At 40.7% G+C, this 13,715-nt stretch overlaps 1 protein-coding gene across 26 annotated transcripts in view; it reads left to right on the top strand.

Annotated features, from left to right (window-relative positions):
- Positions 1-13,715, top strand: part of LOC105212689 (basement membrane-specific heparan sulfate proteoglycan core protein) — a 134,914-nt gene that overhangs the window by 86,868 nt on the left and 34,331 nt on the right. For 18 of the 26 annotated variants that reach the window (XM_054231678.1, XM_054231693.1, XM_054231688.1 and 15 more), the window contains 6 exons: positions 7,315-7,425; positions 8,057-8,179; positions 10,451-10,570; positions 11,658-12,131; positions 12,680-12,828; positions 13,021-13,114. In XM_054231678.1, coding sequence (XP_054087653.1) covers positions 7,315-7,425; positions 8,057-8,179; positions 10,451-10,570; positions 11,658-12,131; positions 12,680-12,828; positions 13,021-13,114 — 1,071 coding nt within the window. The remainder of the gene's footprint in view (positions 1-7,314; positions 7,426-8,056; positions 8,180-10,450; positions 10,571-11,657; positions 12,132-12,679; positions 12,829-13,020; positions 13,115-13,715) is intronic. The other 8 variants (XM_054231691.1, XM_054231695.1, XM_054231694.1 and 5 more) reach the window with 4 other exon arrangements.

The raw sequence follows: 13,715 nt of genomic DNA, 5'->3' as shown, positions 1-13,715 counted from the left end.
TTGTATGTACATAAATATATGTATATATATAAAAGAGTACATGAAAATGACGAATTTCCGAAAAAAATGCGCCGCTTGCATGCTTCTTTGTTTATCTTTGAACGCTGCCGTGTAAAATTACTCTGCAAACACATTTCGTAAGCGCAGACGAGCAAATAGCGAAATTGTCATAACATTGTTTGACTGTCATAAATTAGTGTCAGAGGTGAAACTGAAATTTTGCAAAATCAAGCTAAAATAGTTTGCAAGAAATGTACGGAAAAAGGTTACGCATACGCCGTGGCGCCAATGAAAAATGTTAAGCAATTTATATATTTAACAGTTTAAAGCTTAGATTAGCACATAACTGCCAATGGTAAACTATAAAAACAGGAATAGGCTGAATTTTAGTGCTAAAGTTCGCTTTTACTGTTAACTTATGTATTTAAAGTTAAATGTTGCTCATACGCCCCGTACATCCCCAAACTTTCACTAAATTTATTAAAATAGTATTTATTCGTTTACATAAAGCAACATATCATGTGGTTTGTGCCATAAATAAATGCTAATGCCTTACCGCTACAGTCGCTGCCAAACAATCTAATATCGATTAACACACTTCTGTCAATCACACCGGTTGACTTTGAAATTCCGACGAAGTTCAATTGCCAATCGCATTCCAATCGCTTTGCCACACTGTCTGCACAGCTAACACTCACATCCCACTCCTGTTGTGCAATCCTTTGACTTTCCGCCGGTGCCACAGTGACTTCTATCGAAAATATCGGCAAAAGCGCGTTCGGTAATTAACCGTTAATTTCCTTTCTGCTGTAATTATCAACACGAATATGCACGCGAACATCGGTTGGCAAACGCTGCCACACGAGTTTTATCATTACACAGCAATTAAATTAAAGCAACCATGCCACAAGTCAAACCGTCAATGCGCTGCACGGCAAGCAGAGTACTGTTGAAGCACGACTGCATTTTGTGTGCACTTTAAGTCACTCTCCGAAATAAATTTGCGCTTTTTTGTAGCAAATTTAATTCACGCTAAAGCATTTTGCATTTTTTCGTGCTTCCTTTCATTCATTCGAGCGCTTAGCAAGCGCGTTTAGCAGTCAACTGATTTTTAAGTCGCTTACCGTAAATTGATTATCCTCGCATAAATACCGTTTTTCGCACAATCATAATTGAATCAAAATCGCTTTTTGCATGCTGCTGTGGCGCGAAAGCGTCTTCTGGGGGTTGCTGCGTTGCAGTCAAAGAAAATTCTGATGGGACAGCAAAGACTGTTAAGCACTTCAAGTAAGCGATTGCTTAAGTGCTGGCGTTGTGATTTTTTATGCAAAGAAAAGCATTATAGGAGAAATATAACGGTTATTCTCATGTCTTAAAAGGTTGCATATTGCGGTAAACTGACATTGTTGACGTTACTTTGTCAATGAGTGTATAAAATGGCTGAGCACTCACACCTACTCAGGAGATAAGTTCAAATCAAGACATCTTTATATGCTTAAAAGAAAGTTGCTCATACGCACTGCTCGTCGCTTTTAATAATTTATTAAAAATTAAAATAATTTATTTAAAAAAAATATTGAAATTAAAACAAAAAAAATATTTTTTTAATAATTTTCAATACAAAAATATCGATTTATGCTACAAAAAACAGATGGAAAATTCCTTCCGCATTTCTCTCAATAAACTTTCGCTTCAAAATCAACTTTTATACGCTGTTTATGGCACAGCTAATTCGCAAAGTAATTGAAATAAATTGCGTATATCCACTAAAATTCTCTTATTTAATGCCAAATCCTTTGCTGTTCCACTTAATGCACCCCTCGCACCTCTCGCCGTCGTTCCCCAATTTTGCTTTTTCACTGCTTCGAAGCATAAGTCGAACTTTTTGTGCTAAGCAATGATGGCACCAGACAAAAACAACACAAGCTCAACCACAAAACATAGTCAACACTAACAACAACCATAAAAAAGGCAAAGTGTACAACAAAAAGCCAAACGTCAGCGTTGACGACGTCATTAATAAATAAATTCGCACGCAAGCCAAGCCAAGTCAAGCGAGTGCCAAAGTAGTAGACTTTACTGCCTCAAGTTGTTGTTATTATTATTGTTGTTTTTATTTGATTTTATTTGTGCTTTTGTGGCTGGCTCTGGTGAGGGGCAATAACTCCGAAAAAGGCGCACTGCAAGCAAACACAACAAAATGGTAAATGAAGCGTCACAACTTTTAAATGCCCCAACAACTGGTGCACAATTAAAATCCATGGCATAACAATAGCAATAACAACGGCAAACAGATAGTGACAATATGTGTACTCAAAACAAATGCAAGAAAAACAAACTGCTGTGCATTTGGCAACCCTATTGTGCCGCCGACAGTGGCGTGTTACCGTTCATGTTGCAACAATTGTCTGTCAACTGGGGTATCATCATTTAATTTAGTAATATTTGCATGTGGCACCAAGCCACGGTGGCTTCCACATACATACACTCGTTGTTGTTGTTGTTGTTATTGCGCTTGCAGCGCTCACGCCAGGCCAAAATCACGCTGTCATTAACAGTTGGTTGCTTGTTTTTTTCGCCGCTTTGTGTTGTCTTAACAAAGAACATGATTTTGGTTTTTGGGGCAATGCGTTGTGGCACGAAGATGCGTCAGACAAGCGGCACCTAATGAGTAGCTGAAAACTTATGGAATTATTGTGTTGAAAAATCGAATAGAATTTATTACGCTTTGCTGCAAAATAAATATGCAATGCGCATACGCTTGCCACCCCAAATGTTGCCGCACACACATAAATCCTGCTCTGCCACACACAGCACAAGCGATGAAATTAACTGGGCGCAGAGTGCTGAATTCAATTACAACAGTTTAAATAGCAAACAATTTGTTGCACCAACAGACACACACATATACGAGGGCATGCAACAACATATCGTTACACCAGCGAATATAAAATATTTTCAATCGAGCGCGTGTGTGTGTGGCGCATATGTTTGGCTGCAAGCTGATTATGGCAATAAATTGCAACAAATAATTCGCGTGTCGCTGCGTTGCAGCAGCGCGTTCTGCCGCCACCGTTGTGCCTGACACATTTGGCTGCCCCCGTTTGGTGCACGCCGCTTACTCGCCACTGCTCGGCGCCTGTTACGAGTTCTCAATTCAAGAGAAACCGACGACGTTGGCAGCCTCTCAAGGCGCTGGCCACGAAGAAACGTCTTACACGACTCCTTCGGCTGACTGCAAAGGAAGCAGTGCTGCGCTGCGTAACGGAAGTGCGTACGAAAGTGCCACAGCAACAAAATCAAGAATGCTTGTAAAGTATTTGTGTGTTTGCATGTGTGTGGGCGAAACCGGAAGTGCCAGCACACAATCGAAGGCCCAGTTCACGGGCGAACAGCAACAGCAGCAGCAGCCACTTGCAACAAGCAGTGCACACACCCTTATTGCGTTGTTTCGTTGAGTTTTCCTGTTTCATTTCAAGTGTAGGCATATATGTGTGTGCGTGTGCGATTGCCGGCTATCGAATGCAATAAATTGTATTTCTGTATCTGCTATAGCCGACACTACCGAGGAGCAGGCGCCTTTTCGGCACTCACTGAATTGCTGCAACAATGGCAATGTGGCAGCAACCAGTCGGACGTGTTGGGAGTTTTCAATTTCCCTGTGTATCCGTTATGCGTTGCATGAGTGGCATCGCATGCACGAGTCAACAGTGGCAGCCGAATGACCCAACGTCCGATTGCCGAAATCTACAATTGCGGTGGCTGTCTGCGTTGTGGCATCAGATGTGAATGTTGCAACGTTTGTGACAATTTTCGCACAAATAAAACCCGTAACATGTCCCTGCAACACCATTCAGCAGCAAACCAAATGCGACGAGACGCATCCGATTGCTTAAAAAGCAACAGTTGTGACTGTTTGTGGCAACACGTCTGTGAAAGGGGGGCAAAAACACACTGCCATGTACAGTGGACAAGCAACCACCCCCTCGGTAAACGCCGCATAGCACTCATGCCACTCATGCTGCGCGCATTCTCGCTAATTTTCAACCACCTTTCATCTTTCAACTTTCACCTTTCACAATTGCCGCGCCACACAACAACGCCCGTGACTGCTGCAACAATTCTGCACGCCGCATAACGCTGGGAAAGCGCAATTGAAGTTGCCTTTGATGTTGCACTTTCTCGCTGGTGCCAAAAGGTGTGCGCAACATGTGGCAGCATGTGAAATTCCCAGCGCGGCTGCGAGCAATGCTGGCAAACAATTACAATTTCAAGTGTACCAACACACACACACACACGAACGGAAGTACAGGCTCATTAACAAATAGTTTCGAACACAGCAGCGCCCACTCGTGCGCCGTTTTGTTGCATTGTCCATGAATTTGCTTACCAACTGCCTTCCGCCAGTGTGTGTGTGTGTGGCTGCCAAATGGACACTCGTCCGCATTCGGTACCGTTATACCCTCAGTTGCCGAAAAAATTCACAAACTCTCACCTGCCTACGCGGCCTTCACCACTTCCCATATGTGTATGTGTGTGTGTGTTTTTTAGCGGCATCTCAGTGCTCTGTGTGTGTGTCCTTGTACCATCTGTTCTAAGTGCTCTGTGCTTGACGCTCTGCGCGCCTGTGCCGCGTTGCTATGGTTAACCCCTGTCGACGGCCGCACGCATCCAACGTTGCCAATCGGCAGCAGCGCGGCGGTTACCTTCGTGCCATTCGCTGTCGTCCTCCCCACCTTCCGAAACATTCGTTGAGATTTCGGCTCTAATGCGCTCAATTTTCCTGCTGACATTGGATAATCCGACTTTTCACCCTCAATTTCGCTCTAATTTGTTGAGGTTTGTTGAGGGAACTAACAAAACTGGCTCGTGGTAAGGGCAGCGCACAACTGTTGCATGCCACCTGCGAGGGAGTGTTTGTTTGTCGGCATGCAACTATGGAAGGGTGTGTGTTTGAGTGTTACATTTTCGATGTATGTTGAGTGATGAATATGGGGAGCAATTAATATGTGCTCATTTCAGCCACAGCTCAATCAAACAAATTTAAATCATTTTAATCCTCAAAAAATAATAAATAAACTCTGATAGAGTCAAGTTAAAGGGCTGAAAAATTCTGGCGAAATATTCGCAGGGTTTTCAGATATCTATTAGTGAATTTCTGCTGAACTTCTCTCCAGTTATTGTTGCGTGTCATTCCCGACTGACATAAAACAAGAATATCACGTTTGGAATACCTGTTTTAATTTAGTAATGCTACCATTTCTCACATTTTATCCCCATTCCCTTCTGTCCGCCTGCGGCTTCACGCCTAACCAAAAACTCATAAACTACATTGAAGCGCTGCCGTGTCTCAATCAAAGTTTCTTGCCAATACTTTGTGTTCCATCAACTTCTTCTTTGCTCTGTCTCATATTGCGAAGCCGCAATGCATTTGCATTTAAAGTTTTCGAAAGAAGCGAGCGAAAACTTTCTTTTATGCGAGTTTTTTGCCCGTTAAAGAAGCATATTTGCGGTCGCAACGGCAGTGACATGTCATTTGTGCGCGCATTGCAGTCGTCATTTTGCAGATTTATGGCAAAAAAAAAACAACAAACAGCAGCGAATATGCGCTGAAAACTGGCGCAAAGCAAAAGCAAAAATGAAATTAAGACCGCGCTCGCATGTTCCACAGTTATCAGTACGTGCAAAGTTAGGCCGCAAAAATCGTTGCATACCTTTTGGTGTCAGTTTGTTGTTTGCAAATAACATAAATTTATATTTTATTTCCGACGCTGCCGCCACATTTTTAAAGCCTTTAAACAAATTTGCACACAATTATGATTTGTATTCGGCAATTCGATTTTTTCTGTGGAGTTTTTTACGTTTGAAGCCGAAGCGCAAACAGCCAAATGTATGCTAAACCTTTACAAGCAGGTAACAGGTTACCGTTAGGTTGAGTCTCTTCTAACCTTTTCAACACACACACTCGCATGTAACATGTGTCCGTTTCGTTTGCCTTTCGCTTTGTGCGCTCCAGCTGCCAATATAAAGTGCTGCTAATCCCATTGAAATGCGAATCAGACCCGCCGGGTAAGCAAAGCTCAAGCAAGAAAACTCAAGACTGCCAGTCCTTCACAATTTTTGCAACAATTTGCAAAATGAAGAATTTCGAAGACGAAGGCTTGGTGGCTGAAATTCCACCTCAAAATGCATGTGAACTCCTGAGCAGCGGTGTGGGATGGCAAATTTTAATAAACGCACAAACTACACCTGTGCAGGTCAACAAAAAATTGAAAGCTCTCCACTTGGCATTGTCTTCGCTCAGCTTGCGTATTTCTCAGCTTGCACAAACTTTTGGCGCACAATTAAACGGCTACACATGCTCCTAAGCTTCTAAGCCTGTCTGCAACTTAATACCCACTTGTGGAGCGCACACAAAGCTAGAAGCGGTGTGTCAACTTCCTCCTGCCACACACAACCTACGTGCTGCTGTGGATATTCTGTGTCAACACCTGCTTAGCAGCGAGTGCCGGCAGCAAGCAGCGTTTTAGGCGCTCGAAATCATTAGCTGCTTTTGTGCGCTAAAAAAAGTATTTGGGTTATGCGCTCAAGCAGTAAGCGCTTGGAAAATACGGAACATAAACAAGGATGTGTCGAGCTCGTATTTTGTTGCTCGAATCTAAATTAAATAAAAATCCCAGCACGCTCACAACTCACTTTTTAGTCAGTAGTACTGCTTATACGCCCAAAACTATGCTACACATATTGGCACTTTTCGTTCGCTTGATAAACATGGGCTTTCGCAGCTTACGTATTTTATTACACCTTCGCTTTTGTTGCTCTGCTCTGAAAGGATGTTTATGTGTGTGTGGCTGGGGAGTGGGAAGGCGTCACAATTAGTTACGGATACCAAAAAGGTTGTAAATAGCAGCGATTTAATTTCAAAGCAAAGTGCAAAAGCTAATTTTGAATAGAAGGTGGAAAGTGAGACCAGAGTAACAATAGAGGTAAAACAACAAACAATGTTTAAAGGTATTTAATTTGTTTGGTAATCACTGCAGTTAATAAAACTCTTGAAATAATGAAGATTTTTTGAGTTTAAGTATTAAATAAAAAATCGATGACCCGTAAAGCTAGTCAAAACAAAAAAAAAACAATACAAGCAGCTGCTGTATTACTCAATTTATTCGCTTTGTTTCATTCAAATTTAAAATTCTCGGTGGGTTTAAGTTTTAGGTTTGATATAAAAATTATGAAAAAATAAATAAAATTAGGCAGCACATTGTGGCAACTTCATTAACATTGCAATTCGTTTCTCTCTCCTCTCCCACACAGTATGCCAACCAAATGAGTACAGATGTCGCGCTGGCAACTGCATTCCCAGTGAACGTCGCTGTGACGGCGTACCTGACTGCTCCGATCGTGATGATGAAGACGCCAGCTGCCGTAAGTACATTATTGAAAAAAAAATAAATAAATTTTTCTTAAAAAAATTAGTCTGTGTGCCTATAAAAAAAATGAAAGCTCTGTAGAAGTGCTGAGCTTTGTTAAAAGCTCTGTTGGCTTTAGACAAACAGTTACGCTTAAAATATGTAATTTAAGTAAATTTTGTGACTCAAACCATGAGTGACTACCCCAACAACAACAAAAGTGTGTAAACTAAGTACAACTTAATACAAGCTTTACGCAGCTTTTGAGTAATCCGCCTTACAGTATGCAATATACACACTAGTCGTAAAATATAGAAACTTAACGTAATATTTATAATAATATGAGATTAATTTACTAATACTAACCAATTAACCGTTATTTCTTCTATTTTGTTGAATTTGTCTTAAACGCCTGTAAATTTGCAACAACTAACTGCGTGACGTTCCAAACTTTATTATGTAAAATTTTAATATAATCATTACCAAATTACAACAATAACAATAACAATGGCTACTAACTACGCTAACAACGCACGCTGTAAATATGTAACGTCCTAACTGCATAACATTAACTGTACATATAACGTTGCCTGCATGTATGATGACGCTAACCAATCGAACTCTGGAATAACGGCACGCGCAAACAGTTATCGCCTGTCGCGAAGACGAGTACCTTTGCAAGGACGGCATGCGCTGCATTAGCAATTCGAAGGTCTGCGATCGTGTCAGCGATTGTGTAGACGCCGACGACGAAGATGAATGTGAAGGCAGTAAGTAGTGTGTTGTGGGGCCAATGTGCTTGGTGTGCTGCAATTCACGAAGTTTAAAGTTGTCATAACCTACATCCATCTATAACGCTGTGATTGCCCACCGAGCACTCCTGGTCTCGTCAACAAATCATGTCAGTCAGTTATGTTTCTCGAAAACTACTCATTTGTCTTGTCGCATTCCATTTTACCACATATTTAACACTTGCTCTCTTTCTCTCTCATTTTCTCTCTCTGTCATTCTCATTTCTCTCAACTGCTCTCTTGCGTTAAAATCGCTTTCGCTGGATTGCGGCTTCGGCTCAGTTGTGCCACAGCTGCGCTTTTTTTGTCCGAAAGGCAAATTCACCTGTCACGATCTCTCCTGCATTTCGATTGTGCATCGCTGCGATGGGAAAACCGACTGCCCGAACGATCGCGCCGATGAGGAAGGATGTCGTAGGTTGCCGATAATCATTTTTATGTACTTGCCACCTTTTTAGTTTCCTTCTTTTTTGACATTTTGTTGCACGAATATCGAGAGGGTCGTGAGAGCAGAAGACTCACTCATAGTACATAATTTCTTTTTTGTTGTTGTTTCTGCTGTCTTTTCTCTGGAATTGTTTGCTGTGCAGCTTGCCTCTACGAGCGTTGGATGTGCGACGACGGCACCTGCGTGCCACAGAATCTGCGCTGCAACGGCAACATAGACTGCCCCAATGACGTGTCGGACGAGCGGAATTGCAATGGTGAGCAAAAGTAATTGTGAAAGAATGCCTTCAGTGATCAAATGTGGGCTTGTGGTGGCAAAACATTCTAGTTACATATACAAATGAATATACCGTTAACTCTGTTGCAATTTAATTTAATTGTGAAATCATGTCACACCAACAACTAGGACGCCACATAAACGTTAAGGCTTGGTATGAAAGCTTTGCCTTTCTACGAGCTTTTCTGTTCCAGTGTCACCTTGTTTTTATCGTCATGCAATTTCACTGTCAACTTGCAACAGCTCGACGCATTTGTTTTACATTTCTATTTCTGTTTCACTTATCTTTTTCTATTTCGTTTGCTGTTTTTTGTTGTTTGCAAACGTTTAAAAATGCGCGCCGCCGGCCAACACATGTTCAGTTCGCGTACACTCAGACACACACGCAGGCACACATATGCAATTCGCTAACCGCCTTCATTTCGTGACTTTTGTTGTTGGCTGCTGCTCGTGGCGTTGATTTGAAAATTAACATTGCAAAAATCCACCAGCCCAAACACATGTAACAGCCAACCAGCCAACAAAATGGCAAGGAAGGTTTCACGGTATGCTCTGGCAAGCTCAGGCCTTTCTTCACCCCTTGCGCCGTTCCTGCTATCTGCTCTTGTTTCTACACATTTCGTTACAGGCTTTCAGTGCTTCAGCCGCTTATTCGTCTGGCAGTTTGAATGACATTTTAATTTTTCCCCCACATTCCACTTCGCCGGCATTTTTTTTCACATTTCAGCTTTCTCGCGTTTCGCTTAGATTTGCTTTTTCTTTAAATATTTATTTCATTAAACTGCTTAAATTAATCAGCTGTACAACAACAGTGTACGACAAACACAGCGGAGACATTCCACTCGCGTGCAATCGCCCAATTGACAGCTGAGACACACCTTTGACGTTTAGCTGTCACTTCAAACGTTTTTTGAGCAGTTTGCGCTCAATTGATTTGTATGCTTGACAAGTCGCGTCAGTTTCCGCTTGCGGTATGTTTTACAAATAAATCAATTTATTCATAATAATACACCTGTTCAAATGTTTAGTACTTTCCTTTGTTGAAATACATGCCTTTAAAAAACTTTCATTTATTCTTAAACTTTTTAAATCTCTCTTACGACCTTAGCTCTTGATTAAACCCACTCGTTACTCGTTAGTGTTTCATTATACCAACTAATTAGTAGGGCTTAAGTACTATCAATTTTGTATCCTTCATCTCTAATTCCTTTCGATTCTTATTTTTCATTTGTTTTTTTTTCTTCACTTTCGCGTGAGAATATTTTTTATTCATCAATTTTAGTTCCATCACTTCTTTATTACTCAATTCCATACTCACCTCACCGCGTGTGCTCATCAATTCTTAAAGTTTTCGTTTCATTAATTTCATCTTGATTTACTAATTATGCTTCGTTTGTTGTTTTTTTTTCACCAATCCAAATTACACACCAACAAATGTATCCAAATTGTAACCATTGTAAAAAATACATCCCTGCGTTTTTTGTTGACTCAACTCTGCTCTGCTCTGATCTACTAATCACCACAAGGTGGTGAGTCTTCATGCAGATACAATGAGTTCCAATGCGGTAACGGTCAGTGCATACCGATGCGTGAGTTATGCGATAATATCTATGATTGTGTAGATTATTCCGATGAATTGGACTGCGGTAAGTGCCACTTTTCACTTTAAACCCCAAGAAATTTGGGAAAGGTGTTGGGAGCAGGCTTTTTTTATTGAAACGAAATATCTCTTATTTGTGCAATATATAAAATGTGGTGATGATGTTTAGTTTAAAACTGTAAAAAAGTCTATAATTAGATTTATATGTATATAGATTCTGTGCCGTTTTTACCGTTACGCTTAAACAATATTGTGATAACTATTGTAAATTTGTTCCTTATGCTTCTTTATAGATACGTATAATGCAAACCGCTTTAATTACTCTAGATTATTCCGCAATTGTTATGGAAGTAATATTCAGTCACGTTCGGAATTTCGATACGATCAAATTTCTCTGTTTCCTCATGCTCCGAGAAACTTTTTTCGATTTCGAAAGTTATTTTAATGCTACAAAGACTATAAATGTCCTCATTTGAATTCACAAATCGAAGATCTATACTTCAGAGTAAACCTGAAGTTAAGATTTGAAAAAAAAACTCCAATCGAAATGCCGAACAAAACTGATTTTAAAATACAAATATTATATACATATATTTGAATAATATTTGGTGTCTGTAGTTTTGAAAAATGTGCAATGCTTTACCGATACGCTGCTTAACGCTTTTAACAGTTCTTTTTGAAAGGTACTCCCACAGTACCGTAATTGTCAATGTCGCTGTCCTGCAAATGGTCAAACATATTTTATTGTATAACGAAATTCGAAAACTAATTTGTTTCAAATTTTTCTTTCTTTTTGGTTGCAAATAAAATCGAAATTAACGGTTACGGTTTTGAAAAAAAAAAACAAAAAAACTAAAATCTAAAAAAATTACACCAAAATTAACCCTACCACTACTACTTTGCTACTACCACAAATGCAACCCTGGCAAACAACTACCACAAATTGGCAAACTGTAAATTGCATTTAACGGCAATTTTTTGGTTGTGGAAAACTTTGTGTGAATTTGCGCGCATGTTAAACATAAACAAAAACAAAATTAAAATTAAAACAAAAAACATTTAACCGTACCGAAATACCCCGCTTAACTAAACCTGTGTGTGCGCCCGCGGTTGCATGCGGTTTTGTTGCGTAGACGTTGAGGACATCGGACGCAATATCTTCGACGAAGATGAAATCATACGCGAATATGCGCCACACAACCACAGAACTATGTCCACGGAAGCGCCCGTGCTGGAGGGTCTGGACGCCAAGGAGTACTACCTTTACAATTCGGCGCTCTATCAAAAGTCGAACGCGCAGCACACGTGCAATGAGCGACAATTCGAGTGTGGCAACAAGGTTTGCATACCGCTGCACCTGCGCTGTGACGGCTTCTACCACTGCAACGATCTGACGGACGAGTTTGGCTGCGATCAATACAGAACTGAGAAGCGACGCACGACTCCGCCGCCATCGAATCTGGTGCGCACCACACACCTGCCCTGGTGGAATACCACTGCCGCCACCACAACGACGACAACAGCGGCGGCGACGACCAGCAGACCCCGTGTAACAACAGCAGCAACGGACGCAAAACCGACAAATATTGTCACACCCGTAGTACCCAGTAGGTTTCTCAAAACTATAAATAGGTGGTGGGCTGTGGTTAAAAGTACTCAAACATTTTTTCGAATATTTATTGATTATTATTGTGTGGCAACTACTGTTGTCTCATACTAAATTTGGCTTGCCATTTACTAGTGGCAACGCTAAAGGGTTCAGTAAGATGGGTCGTGCTTGCGGCTCGCCCAGTCTTGCTGCTCCCATTTGGCACTCAGTACAAACGCACTCCCCGCAAATAAAGCCCCCGCACATACACAAATATCCCCCAATTCCATCCAAAATTTACTTAAACAGCAGAACACAAAGAAGCAGTAAATATCACAGCTCATTAGCCAACTCGCAAACAGCAGCTCAGTTAATATAAATATTTTTAAGCAGTCGCTTTTTAAGCTCAAACTCTTAATTTTACACATTTTTTACTGAATTATTTCCATTACACTCACTCCTACATTCTCTCATCTTTTTTGCGCGCCACACACACACATTTCACTCATTTCGGTTTCTACAAACTTTCAAATTATCTCTCAACACTCACCATCGCCGCACTCGTAGGCTACAACAATAACACTTGCCTCGAAAATCTTGAGTTTGCGTGCCGCAATGGCGATTGCATACCGATCGAGAGCGTTTGTGACGGCGCCGCCGATTGTCAGTCACGCGAAGACGAAGACTACAGCTTATGCAACTGCAGCAGCGATAAGGTAAGTCACTTGCGGACGTGCGCGCATGCGTCTGCTCTCCACACAGTGCCTTTGGCAGGTATTATAACCAACCACGGCCACTGTGTGGAGAGCATGCGCAAAGAATTTGGGAGAAATGTTGAAAGCTTTAAAGCGTTTGCAAGCTATTGGCTCATGCGCCTAATATTTTACTATAATTATATGTAAATATAGTGGAGGTGTTTGCGCGGCGGCGGTTGCATAGCCAAAACTCAAGTCTGCGACGGCAAGCGACAATGTAAGGATGGCAGCGACGAGACTAATTGCCGTAAGTATCACAGTAGTCATTTGTGAGGGGCATGCGTTGTGCATGTGTCGAATGAATTACTGTTATTTGTATGTATGTATATATATGTTTTGAAAAGCGTTAGAAAACGACGAACAATTTTTTTAATGTTGCATGCGCATGTTTGACACTTTGTTTAAATGTAGAACTACTATAACTATATATATATAAGATAATTAGCTTTAAGTTGTAGCGTAAATAAATTTAGGTAATTTTCCGTATGTATACATTAATATTAGTGTCGTAGAATGTAATCTATATTTGCAAAATCGTAAACTAGTTTAACAAAAAACTAACGACTTTAATGAAATAATTAAGGTAAAAAAATATTTATTTATATTTATATAAGTTGTTTAAGCTTGCTAATGCTGTGTAAACCCCTTTAATTCTATAACAATTTAGAAGCTTTAAAAGCTTGACCTCAAAAAAAAATTTTAAACATCCAAACTAAACAGTTTTACGAAACTTTAAACGCTCACCGCCCAGAACTTTGCACTCTACTCACCAGTATCACTCACTTACGCGCTGAAACTACGCGAATCAGCATGCTCATATACATAAATTGTATTCACTCATACAACCG

This window comes from Zeugodacus cucurbitae, chromosome 5 (assembly GCF_028554725.1).
Source record: "Zeugodacus cucurbitae isolate PBARC_wt_2022May chromosome 5, idZeuCucr1.2, whole genome shotgun sequence".
NCBI lineage: Eukaryota > Metazoa > Arthropoda > Insecta > Diptera > Tephritidae > Zeugodacus > Zeugodacus cucurbitae.
This window is presented reverse-complemented; position numbering and strand designations above follow the sequence as displayed.